This window comes from Thamnophis elegans, chromosome 1 (genome assembly GCF_009769535.1).
Source record: "Thamnophis elegans isolate rThaEle1 chromosome 1, rThaEle1.pri, whole genome shotgun sequence".
NCBI lineage: Eukaryota > Metazoa > Chordata > Lepidosauria > Squamata > Colubridae > Thamnophis > Thamnophis elegans.
Genome location: NC_045541.1, coordinates 80794249 through 80818192, shown reverse-complemented (window position 1 = coordinate 80818192; position 23944 = coordinate 80794249). Strand labels below are relative to the sequence as shown.

General features: G+C 38.4%; 1 protein-coding gene across 1 annotated transcript in view; it reads right to left on the bottom strand.

The window, feature by feature from the left end:
* Positions 1-23944, bottom strand: part of KCNQ1 (potassium voltage-gated channel subfamily Q member 1) — a 365934-nt gene that overhangs the window by 299168 nt on the left and 42822 nt on the right. The window contains exon 2 of the mRNA XM_032224810.1: positions 16029-16119. Within this exon, the coding sequence (XP_032080701.1) occupies positions 16029-16119 (91 nt within the window). The remainder of the gene's footprint in view (positions 1-16028; positions 16120-23944) is intronic.

Below are 23944 nucleotides of genomic sequence, written 5' to 3'. Positions count from 1 at the left end.
TCACAGTTTTCAGTGTTGTAACTGCCAACGATCAGTAAATTTTCCTTGTAATATTGTTACAGTTAACAGATTTTGGCTAGATATAAATGCAATTAATTTTTTTTTTACAAATCCTTAATTTTTAATTGTAGTTTAATTGTAGTTTCCAACATACTGTTTTTCACTGAGCTGGATTCTCTAGAAACAGCACATTCTATATACGTACTTCTGCCAACAATTTCTAGTTCTACTAGAAATATTGTATATTCCAAACAGACTTACAGGGTGTATTAATACTGTTATCAGAATACAATCTATGCAACTGGATCATTGGCTTGCAGTTTGCCAGCATATATTTCTTAACTACTCCTAGCTCTGAAACTAAATGCAAAATCTGTGACTCCTCTCCCCAGTTTTGAACCCAAACTCTTCAAAGCAGGATAAATATCTCAAGTCTATGTAAGCAACCCAATGGGCAAAAAACATCAAACATCACAATCACATGACTGCAGGACACTGCAAATGGCACTAAATGTGAGCTGATTGACAAGCTTGTATAATGCAATGACATAACCACAGTAAGTATGTGTAGCCCTTGGAATATGAAAAGGTATTTGTGGAAGGAAGGAAGGGAGGGAGGGAGGGAGGGAGGGAGGGAGGGAGGGAGGGAGGAAGGAAGGAAGGAAGGAAGGAAGGCCTACCATATTCCAGTTACATTATTTTCTGATTTATTTCAGGTGAATGATAAAAGTCCATTTATCACATAAATTGATTGGATAGTGCAGACATCTATTTTTCCAGTGCAGTTGCCAAATAGCAAGAGGCGACCACCTGACAAATTAACAAATTATATAAAGCTATCTCTAGCACTTCCTGAAATTATTTCCAGTGGTTGGCCTCATATTATGGCACTTCCCTTCACAACTACTGTACATCTGTGCTTGAATATACTTTTAGCAAATTTAAGTGAAACCATTTCTCTTCTCTCAAACTTTCCATACTTGCTACTTTGTTGTTTCACTATTGGTTGATATATAGGAGGCTAATCAGTATAATTAAACATTAAAACATGTTCATATCCTATAATTGCTATTCCTTATTCACTTAAAAGCAGACATAATTGAGAATAAGAAATTTAATCTTAATGGAAATCAACTTGCTGTGACAATTAGTCTGATCTGATCCAATGCGTACATTATTTATAAAGCAGACAATATTGCTGAATGACTGTAATAGCTATGTAAGAGGCCAAAAAGTCAGAAAGTTATTTGCTAATATAAATACACAGCACAATACAACAGACGCATGTCTTTAACAAAATCTTCAGATTCCTGGCTTGGAAATGAAAACTTATGAAAGAGGGTGTGCTTCCAGGTGGAAAGCTCTCAGATACTCAAAATTTAATGTTTTCTATTGTAAACTATAAACAGAATTGCATTAAATTGCATTTTATCTCTCTGGCTCATTATGCCCCATCTGGAAATATAGGTCAGACAATTTTCCACTTCAGACAAATTGGACAGTTGAAAAGTTGCTCCTTAGGTGACTGTTCTAAAATTTGAGAAGCTGAAAGCATTTGCATCCTGTTTCATTTCCTATTATCTGATATTGTTTCTCATAAAACTATTTCATCCACATATTAAAGCTTTTTCAGTACTGTACTCTAAACTCAATATGCAAATCTCATAAAGCATCTCTTTTTTATACTTGAGAGAAGTATGTTTATTTGAATCATATTTATTTAAAGAGGAGAATTTTCCCTAAAAATATTTTAAGTTCTTTTTCCAATTCAGTGTTTTCCCCCCACACACAGTGGATAAAATCTAAATTATTTAGATTTCTTGCCTTTTATATCCCTTATGGTCACAATCTATTCTTTCTCTAACAATGAAGCTTCCAAGTAAAATCAATTCATGAATTATTTTGGTCAACCCCCCCCTCCCCCCCCAAAAAATGGTGCGGCTGTGTATATTCGGCACCCAAGGATGTGTTCGTTATGTGAGTAAAACATTTATCAGATATTTTGGTGTTACTGTCCTTACTGAATTTTCAACGGTAAGGTAAAAGATGAGAAAATGTAAGCAAAATGCAAGTTATGCAACTTGACGTTGACAATGTCCAGATTCCCCATGAATTGGGGAAGCCAGATTCAGTTAACAACCTTGTTCCTAACATAATAACTGCAATGATTCACTTAACAACTGTGGCAAGAAAGGTCATAAAATGGGGCAAAACTCACTTAACAAATGTCTCACTTAGCAATAGAAATTTTGAAGTCAATTCTGGTCATAAATTGAGCATGAATGATAAAATATGAATGATAAAAGGATCTATATTCAGATACCAAACTCTAGGCCAGGGGTCCTGGAACCTTCAGTCTGTCGACCGTCATCAGTCTGTGGCACGCCAGAAACCGGGCTGCAGATATAAGCGAAGCCCCATCCATGGGATGCAGGCAACATGTCAAAGCATGCCCCTGCTGATCCGTGGGAGACATCCAGAGGTGGGTTGCTGGTTTGGCCCTGTATGGCCGTACTGGTAGTGGCCCGGAGCAGTTGAGAAGCTACCAGTACGGTGGCTCTTTTGGCCCACCTGCCTGTGCTCTATACCTGTTTTTAAGGCAAACGTCCAATTGCGCACACGCACACAGCGTGCAGTGCCTGTGCAAGCCCCAACAAGTAGCTGGTTGTCACAGGGGCTGTGGATTGCACGTGCACGCACAGCGCAAGTCAGGCATGTACACGAACAGAAAGTGTGAGCGTGTGAGCAGCGTACCAGCGTGACCCGACAAAAGCGCGCCCGACAAAAGCGCTCCGACAAAACCACGTTGCTAAAATCACAACATCATCAACACGCCAACAACAGCGCGCTGACAACAGCGTGTCAACAGAAGGGCGATTTCAGTCGACAGAAGGGCAATTCTGGGTTAGGTTTAGGGTTAGGTTTAGGGTTAGGTTTAGGGTTAGCGTTACATTTAGGGTTAGGGTTAGGGTTACGTTTAGGGTTAGGGTTAGGTATAGGGTTAGGTTTAGGGTTAGGTTTACAGCGCGCTTCTGTCAGCGCACTGTTGTCGGCGCAATTCAGCGTTCATTTGTCAGCGCGGTTTAGAACTCGCGGTTTTGTCACCGCGGTTTAGTCGGGCACGCTTTTGTCGGTCACCCTTTTGTTGGTGAACCGCGTACCAGTAGTTACAGTAAGAGCAACCCACCACTGGAGACGTCCCTGCATGGAACTGATCCATGGTGCCCAAAAGGCAGGGGGGGGACTGCACTAGGCCATGTAACCATTGAAGCGCAGCATCATTTATCTGAGAAAATCAGATCCTGGACTGCTATATGCATTCAGCTTACAGCTGGTTACAATGTGATCTACACTTTGATGTGGGACCCAGCAGTCACACTGAATGGAGGATACTATGCCCCATTTATACAGTAAATCCAGGCAGATGCCATGTGAGGTGAGAATCCTATTCAAGTTTGTCCATTGCTGTATTAAATTAACATAGGAAAAAATAAGGACTTACTGCTTTTGAGATCTGAGCAGAGCAGAACTGAGTAATCAGAAATAACAGGTGAGGACTTTTGCATATAAAAGTTAACAGGAGGAATAATAGCCAACCCCTCCAATCAATTCTCCCCTGGGAGACCCACATCTTAAACCTGATTTACCAGCAAAACATGGAATTGGAGCATTGTTTCCCTTAGAAAATCTGATTAAAACTAAAAATGCATTAGCCTCTCTCTCCATGGATACCTCTCGAAGGTGTCTTAAGAAATCAAGCCACTTTATCTTTAAAAGAATTAAAAGCAGGGGATAGATTTTGCCCATGGCTTATTAGAAAATAAAACATCAAATGCATTTATTCCACGTATTTTCTAAAACCAGCCCATCAGTATTCACTGCAGTTATGCAATCCCACAACACCTGCAGTTGCAGGCCCATCTCCCCCAGGAGCCACTTGAAGCAATTCAATAGCTACCAGCAAGTGACAGCTGGCAAGCCCAAACCTGCCCCCTGGTAGTCTATCATATGTAATCAATTGCAAACAGAGCATCAGCAGGCTCATCTCTTTATTTCCTGGCTAATTCCCCCAGGGAAAACAGAAAGCAGCTCTCCACTTTTGAGTCAGGATGCTGTAATACCCGTCCCAACCTCTCCATTGCTTTTGCCCCCTCATTTTCATCAGTTCACCAGGCTGCTTTGGCTTTTCAGCTTGATACCCGTTATGTTATGTCAGCTGTTACATTACGCTAAAGACAATGGATTCCAGCTGGCCGAGGTCAGATGTAAAAACAAGGACCTAACAAAGCCTTGGGCCCTCCAGTTATATTGAAATTGAGATACACACTGAATGCAGTACTTAATGACAAACTACTTCCCAGACTTTGGACAAGGCATAAAGGAAACACCTGTCACTGCAAGTGCTACATGCTAATCCTGATAAATTGAAAAATCTTTTTCAACGCTCAATTCTGCTGTGCGCCTGTGTTCAGCTTTCCTCTCCCTATCCCAAGAACCAAAATAGCCTTCCTCTTCTCCACTTATTAGATATTAGAGAGTGATCTTGAATACACACACGGACACACAGTGTATGTACTGTGTGAGTGTATGTGCACATACACACACACACATATATATACACACATAGACACACATTCAGTTAGTAAACACTCTCATGCAGCTGCGTCATATAATGTGAAATCTGCCACTGTTATAAACATTGCTGTGTTTCCAGAGGGATAGCCATGTTTAGTCTGCTGAAACAAAACTACAAACAACTCTCAAAAGACAAAGCAGCTTTATAGTGCTTTAGGGACTCAAGAAATGTATTTTCTTAAAATGTATTCAAGATAACGCTTTATTTTTTTCCCAGCAGCAAATTATCTCCACCTATACGGCTTTTTGAAATGGTCCGACTCATTCTGCAGATATATTGAACATGACCGAAGCAATGAAGACTAGGAATTCTGAGAAAATCAATACTAGCATTGGGAAAGGTTTTCCAAGGCTGTTAGTCTGCTATAAAGGGATTGGGATATGGAGTGGACTTTCTTTGTTTCTAATTAATTTGTTTCTAATAGGAGCCGAGGTGGCGCAGTGGTTAGGGTGCAGTACTGCAGGCCACTTCAGCTGACTGTTATCTGCAGTTCAGCGGTTCAAATCTCACCGGCTCAAGGTTGACTCAGCCTTCCATCCTTCCGAGGTGGGTGAAATGAGGACCCAGATTGTGAGGGCGATATGCTGACTCAATTTGCTAAAAATCTGTAAACCGCTTAGAGAAGGCTGAAAGCCCTATGAAGCGGTATATAAGTCTAATAAATAAATAAATAAATAAATTTAGATAGGGGGCCCTTTTATGGAGTCTATGACAACTCGCCATGGCCAACTTGCGACCGATAAGTCACACTGATATCAAAGAAATAGTCAAATAGAATCATTACGTGAATCATTAAAACACGAATGACAAAAATTAAAATAATTTTTACAATTATTTTAAACAATTAAATGGAATAGTTGAAATGTCCCGCAGTGAATTTTCCTTCACAGGCAAGTTGGCTGGGTAAGTTGTTCCACAGTGAGTTGGCCGCAATGAATTGACCATGGCGTGTTGACCCATTCAAGCAAGTTGTGCCATTCTGCCTTAATTGCTTTACTGAGATTATTGGGTAGAAAGTAGCCAGCAGATGGCAATATGACACTTATGAATATAAGTGTACTACTTTGATAAAAGTAGTAATAGTTGTTACTGATGCAAATTGCAAATATACAGTACATATCCCAGGATAATGTTGCAGGATCCAATCTGGGTCAGTCACAGGGACCAGAGGTTTAGTCTTCCAAGCTTTCAGACTCGTGCTGGAGCCCATCCTCAGGGAACTTCTATCTAACGGGATGTGTTCCTTTCCATTAATAGGACTTTTGTTAAAATGAAACTCTGCAGGATTGCAGTGTGTATTCATACAAGATTCTGGCTTGAATCGGAATCAAACTGAGTGTGTCAATTTATGTGTGTGTAAGTGAGGAAGGAAAGAGGGAACAGTTGGGGTCCCCGATTCTAACTCCTTGTCAGTCACAGCAACTCACTGGATGGTGGATTTGGGTCAGTCCTCCTTCTAAGCCCATTTTACCACTAATGGAAATTATTGTGGGTAAAAACAGAAAGTAACCGTGCTACGGACACCATGCTGAGCTCCTGAAGTAAGGTGAGATATAAATCAAACAAGGAAATGAAATTAAAAAGCAAATAGCAATTTGTATCAGTAACAACTATTACAGTGGTGGGATTCAAATAATTTAACAACCGGTTCTCTGCCCTAATGGCCAGCTGGGTAGGGGGAGGGGCTCAGTGGTGACATGATTGGGTGGGTGTGGCCAACTCGACATCACTCCCATCGATGGATGCTTCGCCTTAGCTCTTACAATGTAATCAGGGTTAACCGGAGAGACAGTTTCCATAAAGAAAGGTCAGAATGTTTCCTTCCTGCCTTCCTTACAGGATTAGCCCTGTTAAGTGGGGAAAAACAAAAGGAGATTTCTTCCAACAATTGGTTCTCTGAACTGCCTGGAAAGTTATCAACCGGTTCTCCCGAATAGGTGCGAACCGGCTGAATCCCACCACTGAACTATTTGCTAGTTTTATTTACTATAGTTTACTATTTTAGGGGTGTTTTGTTAACCTTAAACACACTTTGACTCTTATTCTATGCTTATTCTATTTTATATTCCCATTTTATTCTAACCCTGCACATTCTTATCAGGGAATTTGGGATTGCATGTGTATCATCCATTGCTATTTCATCTTAATGATAAGGAGTGGCTTATGGGTCAGTCACCAAATATTCATGATTCCCAGGGTATTTGAAGCTGGGTCTTCCAGATCTTAGGTCAATGTTCTGCATTACACAGTTGCTCCGCAATGCAGGTAGTCCTCCAGTGATAACAGTACATTTCGTGACCCTCCGAAGTTACAATGACACTGAAAAAAATTACTTATTTTTCACATTTATGACCACTGCTGCATCCTCATGGTTATGTGATTTATATTTGGATGCTTGACAACTGACTCATATTTATGACGGTTGCAGTGCCCTGGGTCATGTGATCACCTTTTGCAACCTTCTGACAAACAATGTCAATGGGATTCACTTAACAACGGTGTTGCTAATTTAAGAACAGCAGTGATTCCATTCACAAAAGTGGCAAGTCATAAAATGGGGCAAAATTCAGTCAACAAATTTCTCACTTAGCAACATAAATTTTGGGCTCAAGTGTGGTCGTAAGTAGAGGACTATCTGTATTAAGGAACACCAAACTGTCACTACAAGAGCATTCTGTTTTATCGTCCAGTGCTACAATAGTCACTTGAACCACAGGATGTGGTTGGTTAAGTGGGATTATCTGGAATCCCAAAGGTGCTCTTTTAAGACTTCCTTTGTTTTTCCTTGGAGATGTTTCTCATCCAAGAAGCTTCTTCAGTTCTGAAGAGGCCTGAAGAAGTTTCTTGGACGAGAAACAAAACAAGTTCAAGGAAAAAACAAAGGAACTCAAATTCCTCTTGAAAAAGCACCTTTGGGACAACTATGACAGTGGTGGGATTCAAAAATTTTACTACCAGTTCTGTGGCTTGGTGGGCATGGCTTGGTAGGCGTAACAGGGGAAGGATACTGTAAAATCTCCATCCCCTCCCCACTCCAGGGGAAGGTTACTGCAAAATCCCTATTTCTTCCCAATCAGCTGGGACTCGGGAGGCAGAGAATAGATGGGGGCGGGGCCAGTCAGAGGTGGTATTTGCCGGTTCTCTGAACTACTCAAAATTTCCGCTACCGGTTCTCCAGAACTGGTCAGAACCTGCTGAATACCACCCCTGAATCATGACTTGGGTGGCTGAGAATCTCAGTAAGCATTCCAGATACTAACTCCTTGACTCTTCCAGATATGATTGCTTTATATTATAGTATTTTCCACACTGAAGGAAAATATTGCGGGGCTCTGCACTCTGCTGGTTTTCAAAGAAATGCAAATTGCTTCCGCTTTTTCTCTGTGCTTCCCTTTACCTGAACCTCAGCCTAAGACCAGATCAAACCAAAAATCAGGAACTGAGAATATTCCTCACTATTCTTGCTAACCTTTACAAAGTATTTTTCACTACATCTGAATATTTACAACAAACTTGAAAATCAGCTATTTTTAAATACAATCCTCTTGCATTTACTTCTCTGTGCAGTTCAACAGTGCCCCCTTTAGATTTTGGATATGCATTTTTCCCTCTCATTGCCAATTTAAATGGAGCGGCAACATTCGTGCAATTGGCTTAATACTTTCTGGGCAATCCAAGTATTTAATCTTCCTGAAATTTTTCAGAATGTTTCGCTTGAGCTACAACATTTCTCTAAATTACGCAGTATTCTTACCTGGAAGGCATTTTTATTATGGTTGGGCTCCACCCTGCTGCTTTTTTTTGAAGTTATGGTTTTTTTCAGTGGTCCTGGGGACCACAAATGGAGCTGATCAAGTGATTGATGGGATTGTGCTGCTGCTGCTGCTATAGGAGGATGGGATGAGTTTTTATGCTGTGGATTTTTAATGTTGCAAGCCAGCTAAAATCAGCTGTGTGTGATTTGGGCAGCCATATAAATTTGTTTGATGAATAAATAATTAATTTAAAAAATCAAATGAATCAACATGTTACATTTATATCCTGCTTTCAAACAGGGCCTTAAGGAAGCAGGCATAGTACTCCTTCCTCCCGTTGCTCACAGCAACAGCACTGGTGAGGTGGGTTGTAGTGAGAGCGCAGCTAGGCCAAAGTCATCTGGTCAACTCCTGCTGGGAAGTGTGAACTCAAACTTTGATGCCAGTAGAACACCTTATTGATGAGCATAGTGGCTCACATGTTTAGGATCCTGGCTTGACAAGAGCAAGCTCATGTTTTGAGACCCGAATGCTGCTGTGGGGCAGGGTGAGGTTCCATCCTTCACTCCAGTTTTCCTGCTGGGGACATGAAAGAAACTGCCAACTGGGCATTCCCCCCCCCCCCCCACAAAAGCAACAGTTATGTCACCAGCTAATCCTTTTAACCCAGAAGTGCCTCAGTGCCTCTGGCAAGAACGCAATCTGAACACCTTGTTCCTTACCATAACAGTTCTTTTCATACAATTAACTAAAATCTTCTCTCTCTCTCTCTCTCTCTCTCTCTCTCTCTCTCTCTCTCTCTCTCTCTCTCTCTCTCTCTCTCTCTCTTACACACACACACACACACACATATCTTCACACTATATATTTTCCCCAAAATAGGATGTATCCCAAAAATAAGATCTAGCATGTTTTAATTGTGTGTGCCTAATATAACCCCTAACCCCAAAATAAGCCCTACTTAAGAGCCTGAATGGCCGGCCAGCCATTCTGTCTGATGGCTCACAGTGGCACAGCCACGAGGCAGGGAGTGGATCTGTCCCATGCACCCCACACTGGCTTACTTCAGAGCTCCTGCAGCCAGGCCATCCATACCCCAACAACTGCCTCGCAGTGGCAGCACCGACAGCCATGTGCAGTAGGAGCCCATGTGGCTGCCAGCTCATTTCTTCTGCTTGCTCGCAGCTGCAATGGAGCAGGAGGCTGAGCAGTGTGCTGGTGCCGGAGCCATGAGATGAGGAAAGTGTTGGGGCGTGGGTGGCCTGGCCCTTGAGGTAAGCTGGTACTGGGCACATGGGGCAGCTCCATCCACTCAACCCCACTTCACCTCATAGCTGTGACACCAATCTGTTACTCGGTCTCCTGCTCCATTGCAGCCGCGAGCAGGCAGAAGTGAGCCAAGGACCATGCAAGGTCCTCCTGGACAGGATTGCTGGAGCTGCCATCACAAGGTGAGGCAAGTGTTGAAGCATGGATGCCCTGGCTGCGAGGGGCCCTGAGGTAAGCCTGTGTGGGGTGCATGAGGCAGCTCCATCCCCCTGCCTCATGATGGCAGCTGTACTGGCTCACCCTGAAACCTCCTGCACTGCTACAAGCAGAAGTGGGCCTCCCATACATTTGGGGGGGGGGAAGAAACCCTAGTGCTCATTTGGAGGGGGGCAAAAATAAGACCTGGTCTTATTTTGGGGGGAAACACAGTGTGTGTGTGTGTATGTGTGTGTGCGTCTGTGTGTGTAGGTATAGGTATATGTACATATATACATATGTATTGAATAGTAGAATTTATGTTAGATAGGAAATATTATAATGCACTTGAGTACAACTATTTGTTTAGTGACCATTAAAAGTTATTAACATCACTCAAAAAAATATAACTTACAACTATTCCTCACAACCGTCACAGCATCTCCATGGTGATTGGGTTGCTTCACACCTAGGGACTTTGGAGGTCTGGGCAGGAATCTTCATTCCTTAATTCTTTAATATATAGGAATAGAGCTCTAGAGATTATATAACATATGTTAAATATGGTGGGTGTTAGATCATTTCCCCTTTTGAAGCCTTAATTATTACATACCTCCCAACGGCCATATATCACATAACTCCCAACGGCCGATAAGATCTCACAGGTTGGCCCTTCTCCGGGTGCCGTTGACCGGACAATGCCGGCTCGGGGGGACGGCCTTCTCTGTAGCTGCTCCGGCCCTGTGGAACGATCTACCTGTAGAGATCCGGACCCTTCCCACTCTCTCGGCCTTCCGAAAAGCCACTAAAACCTGGCTATTCCAGCAGGCCTGGGGCTGTTGACCTCACGAACGAGGTCCGGCCCCACCAAGATTGAGTGTATGTTGTAAATTTGTTTCCTCTCTTCCTATTTTTAACTTTTTATCTTTTAGTCTTGTTTTTGTAAGCCACCCGGAGTCCTAGGGATTGGGTGGCATATAAATTTATTAAATTACAAATTAATTAAATTACATAGGACGCAGTGGTGGGATTCAACTAGTTCGCACCTATTTGGAAGAACCGGCTGTTAACTTTTTAAGCAGTTCGGAGAACCGGTTGTTGGAAGAAATCTCATTTTGTTTTTTTTCCCATTTTACAGGGCTAATCCTGTAAGGAAGGCAGGAAGGAAACATTCTGGTGTTGTTTCTAGCCTAATCTTTATTGCTCTGCTTACAGAAACTGCCTCTCCAGTTAACCCTTATTACATTGCAACAGCTAAGGCGAAGCGCCCATCGACCTGAGTGACCTTGAGTTGGCCAAGCCCACCCAGTCACATGACCACTGAGCCTCACCTACCCAGCTGGTCATTAGGGCAGAGAACCAGTTGTTAAATTATTTGAATCCCACCACTGATAGGAAGGTATCCTTAAGTATCATTTCAAATTTGACTCTGCCCTAGCTTCTCTTTAAGAGCAGTGAAAGCAGCCATCTTGGCTAAAATGATAACAATGAAAAAGTATTATTAAAAGTACACACGAGAAAGCAAGAAATTTGTACACCTTTCAAAACCAATGTGAACTTTTTTTTCTGCAGTTCAGTATGAGTAAGAATTAAGGCCATTAGGAAAAGTGATCTAACACCTGCAATATTTAACATACATTATATAATCTCTAGAGCTCTAAAACCTAATCTGACAACAAAACGAGATTCCTGCAAGAAAATAGCTTTTTCAAGCACACTAAATATCCTTCTGTTCAGAAGAATGTTTAATCCACTTGGATCATGTGCCTGGATTTTCTTAGAGCATGCTGAGATAACAACATTCCGCTGTGTCTTGGCACCATAAAAACATTTGCTTATAAAAATAAAGGAAAAATATAGTCTCATGGGGAGAATACCTCGTTGAATTTACTTTTTCCATAGTTTAAATATTGAACTTTGAAAAACAATTTTTAAATAAATATGCCTCATTCTCTTTGTGGGTCATGTCCAAACATCTCTTAAATTAATATCTTAAATCTGTCAATGTACATACATAACCTTTCTACATGATAATCACTTATTCAGTGTAAACTGAATATTTGCCATGGGAAAAGAAAAAAAGACTTAAATCCTGCTCACACCTCCACCTAGTGGTATGAAATTAATTCTGCACCCTCTTTTCAATTTCAGAGCAATAAATGGATAGAGTATTAATAAATGTATCCTTCTCTAAGTGTTAAAGCATTTACTTTCTACAGAAGGTTTACCTGGGTGCTTGACTTCTTTATTTGGTTCTCTTAACCTGTATGTACATTCGTATCTGATTCCCTTTGCTATTAATTTCACAAGAAACGTTGTTTATGCATGCATACAGATGCACAGACAATTAAACAAAGTGCCTTTTTCAGAGCCAGGCCTTCGAAAGGATGCAGATACATTTATGCTTGGAAAAGGGGTGCTTACCTCATGCTAATTTGCTTTGCATTCCCCCTGTGAATATTTGACCCAGTCTTAATCCTGATTACAAACATTTGAGAGGAATCTAATCTGAATTAAAACTCACGGATATAAGTAAGATAAAGGGTGTTTTTATATTCTGACATGAAAATAATTATAAAACAAAACAATTTAGCATCATGTTCTTGATTATTTTAGATGTGCCTCTGCTTTTATCTGGAGGCCTTTCAAATTAATATTCAGCTGTTAAAAATATATAATGTTTTTAATAAAGCCTTTCACCTTTAAAATTCAAAGGAAACTATAGTTCCTAGTGTGGGTTTTCCAACATCTAAAGCACTGACTTTTGAAAATCAGGAAACAGAAATACAGACCAGAGCTTTGGATTCATTTGTGGGCTCATGTTCCAAGGCCACTTAAGTACCTGGTTGGTTCCTGTTTAATCTCAAAAAAACTTCATTTATAGAAATAGTAAGTAAATATTGCCTTTCCATTTAATCCCTCAGAACTAAGAAGAGATTAAATCTGCAAACTTCCCTTTCACTTGCATAATTTTTATGCCTTTACAAAAATTAACAGGACAATTTTCTCACAGTTATATCCATTTATATCTTTATGCATGTATTTTCCCCACACACTTTCCTAATAGAGCTTTAACGTGCAAACACATCTTGTATACATTTTAAAGCTGCAAACTGTATTATAAAATTTGAGTAAGTTTAGATTGGAACACAGAGATATTCTTATTTTTTTGTAAATGGAAGAGACCTCAATATAACACACACACACACATACACACACACACACACACATATATGCTTAGAAGAAATAAATTTCCTTCCTCTGCTGATCTTGTGGTGAATGCCTTTACTGTTTAAGATGCAAGGATGCCAACATTAAAACATATCCTGTGTTCTTTTTCTCATATGGTCAATAATACTTCTGACCATGCTATAATCCATCATTTTTAAGATTAAGGGAAAAAAATAAACAGCCCTTCTCATACTTGCAAGTCTTACTTCAACTCTTCCTATTAATTCCACCCAGACCTTCAGCAAAATATGTCACTGGGCTTCCTTTCTAATGTTCAGGTGCATAGGCTTTTTTAAAAAACAAATAACCATGCTAACTTTTGAATTTTTCTCATATCATAAGCCTTATAGCAATAACTGTAATCTCTGTAATTGAGAAAATAATTCAAGTTTTTTCTTTGCGTCACACTTTCTACTGAATTATGAAATTTTCATTCAGAGCTTCTCAAACTCAGAAAATCCCCAGTAATTGTTAACAGTTATTTTCCACAATTTATTGAGTAAATATTAAAGTCATCCAGCAAGAGGACAATTATGCATGTGTAACAGAAATAAAACATGCAAAACAAAGTTCTCAAAAATATATTTCTATTTCACAGGGGGAAATATCAAGGAAAAGCTACTACCGTAGTAAAGTACCCAGAAGAAACACAGGTATATTATTTAAGGAAGTAATAATACAAAAGAAGATCATATATATTTATTAACAAAAGCAAATTAACATAAAGAGAAATATTTACTATACAGTATTGTGTAAAAAAGGACAATGTTGTGAATAGTAAGCTCCTCCCATAAAAACTGCTCTGTGAAACAAGTTCCACACTTGTTCTCTGGTCTACAAGCCTTTTCTATCAGTGAAGGACACCAAAACTCTTAAGTGGGAAGAGAATTGTTCAGAAGAGAACAAAATGGTAAAGTCCTATCATATGGGCAGCAATACATTCATATGACATTGGATTTATCATAAAGCTTAAATTAATTTAAATTATATAACATTGAGTAATCTTAGGAAGCTAAGCAAGACCAGTTCTGATTAGTACTTGGAGGCCCCCAAGCAATCCCAGGCTCATTGTTAAATTTGGGATGACCAAATTCCACAAAGCAATGGCAAATCATTTTCATACTGTGTCACAAAAACTAATTCTGTAAATATTATAACCGCCACTACCTGAGCTTGTCTTTGCTAACTTAATAGCACTAGCATTACCCTTCCTTCAAGAACCATCATAATCTATCTTTAACTTTGATGCTCTCCATGGCTTTATCTTCCTTATCTTTTTAGTTTTGTATCCCAATAAATCCTTACCCAAACCCCATTTAATCATTGTTCCACTAGCCTCGATGTTCAAATGCTATTTTCTCAAACATAATGCCAACTTGTGCTGGAATTCTAGAATTTTAGGTATTCCAAGTCTCAAACACTAACTTCAGAAATTTTAATTCAATGTTCCAGAAATTATCAGGTTATGAAAACTGTACTGTTTTCTGAAACTCAATTAGTCTGTGTTCATGAAAGCCAATTAGTATCTGTATATTAACTGTATGAAGCTATTCACTACCAGATCTGTATAAAAATAACTCTATAAATAAAAGACAAAATTAAGAAGGTCTTAAGTGCTATCAACCTTTTGAGCTGCATACAAAAGTCATAAAAACTGGCCCTTTTATTCATATGAACTTGAACTCGAAAATTGACTCTCTGGAAAAAGGAGGGTATGGTTTTGCCTACATTAAATATTAAAACACATATAATGGGGAAATCCCAACATAAGAAACAACTGCAGGATTAAGTGCCCAAAGTGAAATGAAATATAAATGTTGGCTTGTCCCAAGGAATTAAGTCGGGTAATGCAATGCCAGCAACTTCTACTGAGATATCAGCAAGGAACATAATAGCTGGGGAGGGCTGGTTATATTACTCTCAGTATGTGTTTCATGAACCTGACACAGGTCCTGACAATGGAGAACTCAGAGGACTTATTTACTGAATACTCTTGAACTTGGATACAGCATTCAAGTTATTGTTAGCCTTATTGGATTGGTATGGATCAGTGCATAACACTGATGCACAGCAACAAGAACTATAGACTGTACAAATCCTTGAAAAGAAATGTTTAGCGGTGTATTCTAATGTCAGAATAGTTAGCCATTATCAAATGCATCAACTTCAGGTTCTCAGCTATTTGCTATATATAAACTCAACTGAGATGTCATATTTTTTTAACCTGCATAACAATACTAAAAACATTAAGATGGATGTATGTGACTTATTTTTACCTCTTGTCTTGCCACACATATTATTGTTCAATCACCCTACTCAAGTAATTAAACTTTGTGGGACAATCTAGAGGAATAGATCCTCTATGTAGGGATGTCCAAAACCTACTGAAACAGAACTCAGAAACAGGTTCTCTGCAACATTATCCTTCTCATCTGATCCGTACCAATATGGCATGGTCAAAAGCTACTCTAGAGCTAAAGCTGGCATATTCTGGATGTGGTCACCAAAACATAACTGTTTTGCCTGGAACACCATGTTAGAAACCTCACAAAATGCTTATGATTTGGATGATGAAAACCATTGGACCACCCTTGGAATAGCCAAATGAACACAATCCAGAGTATAATGAGAACCAATTTGGATTTCTGCCTGAACCTAAAGGATTTACATAAACCTACTTCCATGTTATCCATATTATTCTCATACAGATACAAATCAGTCAGAAAAAATATATGAAAGTATTGTATAGTGTGCACTGATAAGTATCTGATTGTACTTCATATTACTGTGCTTGTTCATTTTAGCAAATTAGAATACATCCAAATAACATTGCCAAATATATACACAGTACATTCATATAAATACATGCTATATTTCAATTTTAATTCTTCTCAAAATACATACAAATTATATGTTGCTTAAGCAAATATCCATAGGCATACCATCCAAAATAATGTCCCTGTGGCCAGAGTTGCATATTGATCAATCGTGGAAAGCACACTGAATATAAGGCAGATCAGCACTATGAGGAAACTGGGGGGGAAGAAAAAAAAACAAAAATTAAAATCACTAAAACATTTAGTTAAGGTTATTTTTTTAAAAAAAGAAACAATAAATGAGAAATAAATAAAATTTCCCGTCTTTCAATAGTGTAATAAGCTGCAAAGGAGAAAAATAAAGATTGATCTCACTCAACAGGAGAAAAATAAAGATTGATCTCACTCAATAGAATGTGGGATAAAGGGACTGTGAAGGAACTTAGTCTATTTTTTAGCCTATTTTTTATCAAGTAACAAAATCTTTGGATAACGTTTTACAGGAAAATAGAAATTCAGCTTCTCCATTGAGACACAAAGTTAACAGAGCTATAAACAATGCTTGCAAGGATCTATCTGTTCATATATAGATGTACCCACACAAGGAACTGCTTGCACAGGTACATGGATAGTGTGTGGAGTTCCCCTTACCAATTCAGCTGCCAAGGTTGAAAGTGTAGTTCTTTCAACAAAAAATGACATTATCCCACCAAAATAGCTATTGATAGCAATATACGTCATATAAATAAGACCAGAAATGAAATCAGAGCAGAATTTGGAACTTTCCATTCTAATCATTAGTTCCAAGCAAGCTACCCAAGAAGAAAAACATTGATTTCCACTACAGTAAGTTGATAAGTGCGGAGAAAAGGTAAGGATCTTATTGAACTGTTGCAAAACTATTTCAAGAATCTGCCAGAAGTATATAATTAAAATAAAAAGTGATTACACGTATTATTTCTGTATTTCCATAAATATAGTTCTTTGCGTGTATACACAAGCCCAAAATGTTCATTCTGATGAACCTTTAAAGGCCAAGACAGCACATTTAACCTAATTGCACAAAATTGGAAATTTTGCAGCTCTCCATTGGCTATAGCATGGCAGATGCTATTTCTCAAACCGCAAAATGTGCTGATCACAGATATGCTGAAAATTTGCTAGAAGATGTTTGCATTATAAAATATGAATAATACATTACAGAAGCCAGATAATAACTGAACTAGTGATTTCTATACAATGAAAACTGGAAATTGTTAACATTTTGATTTAGATAAACGTTTAAAAATAAAGAGAAATATATTAATGTTAAATATAATTTTTAAGATGTTAATGAACACAGCCGTGTGTGTGTATGTGTGTGTGTGTGTGTGTGTATACACATATACTGTGATCCCTTGAAGTTACTTCTCAGAGAGCGAAATATTATCTGTGTATTATAGAATTTCAGAATAACAGAGTTGGAAGGAACCTTGGAGGTCTTCTAGTCCAACCTGTTTGACCATCTTATCCTAATTCTGTCTCCCTTCAGCTTTCACTATGCTGGAAGATACATAATTAAGCAAATGCCATTTTTAACTCTGAACTGGAATTCGTGAAATCTACGACATCTTCATCCTTTTTAAGAAAGGAGAGATCTTAAAATGTGAACTGCTAAGTTTCTGATTACATATTGCAGGGTTTGGGCATTTTAGCAGATCTTAAAAGGATAGATAGAAAGATCCTGTTAAGTAACATACCTAAGTAGGATACACAGGAACCAACAGAAACTAATACAGGTAGCCTCACTTAGCAACATCTCGAAGTTATGACAGACCTCCTCTCCCACAAAAGCTACTTCCAACCCAGTTCCAGAGTTCCATGGTTATACACAACCCAGAGGTCACATGACCACATTTTCGACACCTGGCAACCAGTTAATCTTTACAACCAGTTGTAGCATTTCCTAATCATGCAATTACGATTTAATCCTCGCCACCTCCGTTTCCAGCCTTTTCAGTTGATTTTCAAAGAAAAATGCCCAAAGAAATTGATTAATTGATTAACTTAATCACCACAGTATTTGCTTAACTGCCATGCTCATTTAATGCCCATAGCACTTGTTAAATGATTGCTGGGGAAAAAAGGGTCATAAAATTGAATCTGGTCACAAGGTCCTCAATATAGGACCATCTTGACTTAAACAGAAATTCCAGGCTCCATTAAGGTCATAAATTGGAGACTACAGGTGGTCCTCAACGTATGACCACAATTGAGCCCAAAATTTTGGTTGTTAAGTGAAACATCTGTTAAATGAGTTTTGCCCCATTTTATGACCTTTCTTGCCTCAATTTTTAAGTGACTGACTGCAATAAATTAGTAACCCGCTTATTAAGTGAATCTGGATTTCCCATTGATTTTGCTCATGAGAAGGTGGCAAAAAGTGGTCACATGACTTCAGGACGCTGCAACTGTCATAAATATGAATCAATTGCAAAGCATCTGAGTTTTGATCACATGATCACATGGGGATGCTGCAAAGGTCGTAACTGTAAAAAAAAATGGTCATAAGTCACTTTTTCCAGTGCCGTTGTAACATTAGTCACTAAATGAACTGTTGTAAGTCAGTGATTACCTGTACCTGTAATTTAAAATATTCCACCACCATATTCTGACAGCATATCATTTAACAATATAATATGCTCCATCATGGCTTCCCTCCAGTGTAAATAGATTGTCTATAAAATGCCCTCCCCTCCATGTTCTTCTAACAAATTGTTACAATCCGTTTCAGAAAATCTTCAGAGACTTCGGTATTGGTGTTGTGAATGAAATATTGTACAGTGGAATTATATTTTTTACTTATTACTTTATTTTGTAGAACTTACTGTTAATTATATATTGTGTTGAATTTTTTAAATTATAAATCATTTAAATATAGAATTGAAGGACTACGAAAGTCTAGAACTAAATAATATCACTGGTGACACAAGAATGAGTTTACAAGAACTTAAGGAAACAGTTACTGACAGAAAAAAACCTGGGAAATGGTTTATTGAGTAACAAAGAGACAGCATTTACTGAATAACTACGCAACATTCGGGACAATTGTGATTTTCTGCCATCTGAGAATTACATTTGATTCTATATATGCATGGGTTTATTTGATAGATTTATATTCTGTCTTTCCTTCATGAGCTAAAGGTAGCAAGCATATTACTCCCGCCTCCATTTCCCCCCTCCCTTAGCAATAATCATGTGGTTACGCAAGTCACGGGCCTGCGACCTGGAGACGCAGCTGACGGTGGAAAATGGTGCTCAATGATCCGAAAAGCGGACCCTGCACCTGCAGGAATACCTAGGGGAAAGTAGAAGACAATAATCTTGGGGGATAATGTCTGTGTGTGAGAGAGACAGACAGATGGACTCAGTGACTGACTCAGAGACAGACAGACTGACTGACTGAGACTATTGAATTTCTATGGCTAAATAAAAATTGGAGTCTGAGTCTTCTCAATTAACCCCTATGTTACATTGGTTCTACAATTACTTTTACATTTCCAGGTATGTTACAACAACTGAGCAATCAACACCAAAGTGACCATAGATTAACACCAGATCAACAATCAAGGAGAGAACAATATACCCCAATCAAAGAATTGCCAAACAAGCCAACAGTAAATAACCCAATCCTCCCCCACCCAAAATAAAAACCCTCTACCAAGACCACTCCTGACACAAGGCAAGCCACTAGAATACAAATTCTCTACTAGTACTGATGATGCTACCTAGTTTCGGTAATGAGACATGTGCAAGAAAACAACCAAGCTAATAACCAAAGTCAAAGAGCACCAAGATATCCCTTAATCTTCAGTAAGAAGATGAAGAGCCGAGGTGGCAGAGTGGTTAGAATACAGCACTGCAGGCTACTTCAGGTGACTGCTAGCTGCAGTTCAGCAGTTCAACTCTCACCGGCTCAAGGTTGACTCAGCCTTCCATCCTTCCGAGGTGGGAAAATGAGGACCCAGATTTTTGGGGATAATATGCTGATTCTGTAAAAACCGCTTAGAGAGGGCTGTAAAAGCACTATGAAGCAACATACAAGTCTAAGTGCTATTGCTAAGAAAAATAAAAATATGTTAGAGAGGTCCTTACACAAGAGCTTGTGAAATTTACTTGTGTAAGGATTCCTAAATAAAGAGCAAAGTGAAGTGTTTTTTTTTAAGGGTCTACACATCCATTCATATTACAGTATTAAAATCCTTAATGGGTCATAAATATAATAGAAAAGTGGGAAGAATTGATATTACACTCTAGTAAAACCAGATGTCTCCGTTCGTAGCTGCTGCTGTTCAAGAAACTATGCTAAAATTTTGTTGGAAATCAAGATAACCTGTGAAGGTAGCCATTGATTGTTACTTTGAATTAAGCAGTAAATCTAACCACTAGATGGCAGCATATCAAAACACATGACATTCCTTCATCAAGTACAGTATTATAAAAGTGTATGAGGAAAAACAGAAAATATAAGGTGAAATATAAGGTCATATATTTACAGAGCTGAAAAACATATTCATTTAACTTATATAATAAATATGCAAAAAAAAGTCTTTTTCTCCAGAAAAGAAGTCCAGATACTTTTTTAAAATGGCTTTGGTACACCCAATAACCATTGTATTATATGCTGATTTTGTAAAACCACTTAGAGAAGGGATGTAAACCACTGTGAAATGGTAAATAACTCTAAGTGCTATTATCATCACCCTGCTCATAGACGTAGAATGAACTCACATACAGAGAAGAATGAACATGCCATATCTGAAAAGACCTAGCAGTATTTTTACTTCCATTATGTTTAATTGAAACAGCTGGTTCCATCACAATGTTAAGCATATTTCTAAAAAAATGCAATTTGTACCACTTGAAAATTATCCCGAATCTTTTCATCAGTGAGTCTCAGAACACCCAAATGAAAAAAAAAGTGGGAGACTGAAAATGCAAGGCAGATGTGGTTTGTGTTTAAATACAGATATTCTAGTTCTTCTTATAATATCAGGAAAGCAGAGTTCCAGAGAAGAGGGAAAGAAAAAAAAAAGTCCAATGAATAGAAGAGGACATTATATGACATTTTAATATAATCAAAGAGGGTAATTGCTTGACGTAGAAGAGATAAAAATAAATAAACATCTGGGTTTCCTGGTACTAGTGCCAGTCATTTTATTTGCACTTGACTGCAGGTTAAGAATTTAGAGAAAGTCTTATATTTCATGCATTTTCTCAGCATTGATTATGTAACATCAAGTTTGACTCTTTAGCAATCACACAGATGCATTTTTCCAATCTGGTCTTTCAAGTCTCTCAATAATTTATTCCTAGCTAATAAAACTGAATTCATCCACCTGGCTTCTAGTTGTACTCTGTTTCTCTTTCCTTTCACCTTTCCCAACATAATGGAAAGTTACGGAGTTTGGTCTTCTCATAATTGTCCAAAACATGATAATTTGAGCCTGGTCATTTGTCTATCCAGATTAATTGGTTCTTGCTGTTTGGTGGTGTACAGTGGTTTTTTTGTTTTTGTTTTTTTTTGGAAGTGAGGTCATTCATGGAATTCCCAGATGTTTTTTCTAAAAGCAATATTAGAGCATTATACTCTTATAATTAAGATATTTATAATTATAAGATAAGATAATTAAGATAAGATTATAAACTAACACAAACTAAGAAGATAAAAATAAAAAAGAAATAGAGGGAAAAAAGGGGCGAAAAGACTATACTGATAGTGCTGACTTTATGGCCACAGTTGGAATATCGATAATTGAGCAAAACGATAGTTAACTGATGTGCCAGGTGACTGCTTTATTCAATGATCACAATGGAACCTCTGGGTGTGATCATTAAGCAATCTCCCAGGTCATTAAGTAGACTGAGCAAAAGAGCTGCCTGCTAGATTTCATGGAGCTGCATGGAGGTGAAATTCTCCCAGCAGGTAGCCCTTTCAGTCTCAAACACTCCTGGAGCCAAACTAAGGATTTATCCTCTCCTTCATGAATGGAGGGGAAATCCTACATGGGTCTGCAGGAACAGAGCTAAATGCAAGCCGATTGCCAAGCACCCAAAATGCCTTCATGTGACCATGAGGGAGGGGAGATGTTTTACAAAAGCCAGAAATGTTTGATGGGCCATAAAATGGGCTATCTGAAGCTTTCATAACTTTGAATAATCCTTAAACATTTGGGTGTAATGTGAGGACTATATATAGCTGTGATGGTGAACCTATCTATGGCACGCGTGCCACAGGTGGCACACAGAGCCCTCTCTGTAGTCTCGCCAGCTGTTGCCCCAGCCCAGCTCCACCAGGCATGCACACGCACCTCCCGTCAGTCAGCTGTTTTCAGGCCTCTGCCACGCATGCACAGGGCCTTCTCCGATCTCCACAGGTTTCCCCCCCAGTGAGGCCTACATTTCTACTCCATCTCTGCCACCCACACCAACCTGGAAACCAAAATGGGGTGTGGGGTGCCGCGTGAGGACCCCCGTACCCCATTTTGGACCTGGAAATTTCCTGCACCAACTTGAAAGCCAAAGCAGGGGGCAGGGCACATGGGGATTGGTGTACACGCATGTGCATTCACGCGTGCACGCTTGTACACTCGGCACCAAAAAGGTTAACCATCACTGACCTATAATAAAGGAAAAGTAAAAAAATGATTTACTCTTTCGTCATAGCAAGTATAAACAATTTAGTAACTTAACATCTTCTCTTTAAATACAACAAACGATCATCTCCCATCTCTTATTTATAAACAAATCTTTAAAACCTCATCATTTGTTCCTAGTAAGCAAGTCCATTAAAGTTTAGCAGAGTTAAAAGCATGTCCTTTTAACCTTTAACAAATCAATTTTATATTCTTTCCTTTTATTTTTTAACAATCTTGATATTTACTTAAACAATCTTGACCCTTCAAATAATGGTCTAGACTTTGATTTCTTTTCATTTTCCTATGTTGCTTTTCACAAACTTTTTCATAACTTTAACAAGTCTCTTTTGTAAATCCAATATAGGAAATTATGCAGATTGGACTTTTGACTTCTTATTTATATATCCCTTTTAAATCTCAAGACATCAGCAGGCTTCATTTGTATATCGTATGCTGCATCTTTTACATTATCATTCTAGTAGCCTGTCATTTTTGGTCCACTTTCAAATTTAAGAGCTAAAAGTTAAAATTCTTAACTATTGGATCCATAGGTCACAAATATCATTGAATACATCCAATGTTAAAGTATTTTGTTTCATTCTGTTTTGGATTCTATAAGTCACATTTAAGTATTGTTCTCCTTTAATTATAATCTTTAGTTCCTTTTGGTTCCCTCTAGTGTCCAGCTTTCAAAGTCCCATCCTATAATATTTCTTTTTAAGAATTCAAAACAAGATTTTCCTATAGGAAGGATTGTTATAATGAACTTCAAAATCTTATTTCAAATCAATCCGGACCCTTGGTCTGTTTATAACTTCCTAGATTAACATTTCCTAGTATCAACATTTCAATCATTTTTAAAAGATTTATTGAATGCCTTAAACTTGTATTTAAAATTTCTTTCTTTCCTCTTCAATTTCCCTTCCTCTTCTACTTCCTTTCCTCTATAAATTCTATATGAGCACCACTTGAGTTTCTCTATGCCTTATCATCTGACCTAAGGTTTCTTTATATAAACCTTTTGTACTCGTAATAGTGCTGTGTCTGGGTGCTGATTTATTTCTTATCTCTGTTGTTATAATCAAAACAATTATGAATGTTTAATTTTGTTCTCCTTCAAGAATGAAGCAGCACTGTGCAACAGGTGCATGTTAATTGTAAAGTTGCAAAGAACTGAAGAAATATAGCAGTAGGATATTATTGGCATTATCAATGAAGGAATTCTGCTCTCAGAATATATTAACAATGATTCTGTCATGCCAGCACTACACTTTGCATCCTAGGAACATAGTGTATCTGTCACCGAAATTTACAATCCCTACACTGGAGAACCTTCAATACCAAAAAGTATTTTCAAAATGAAAT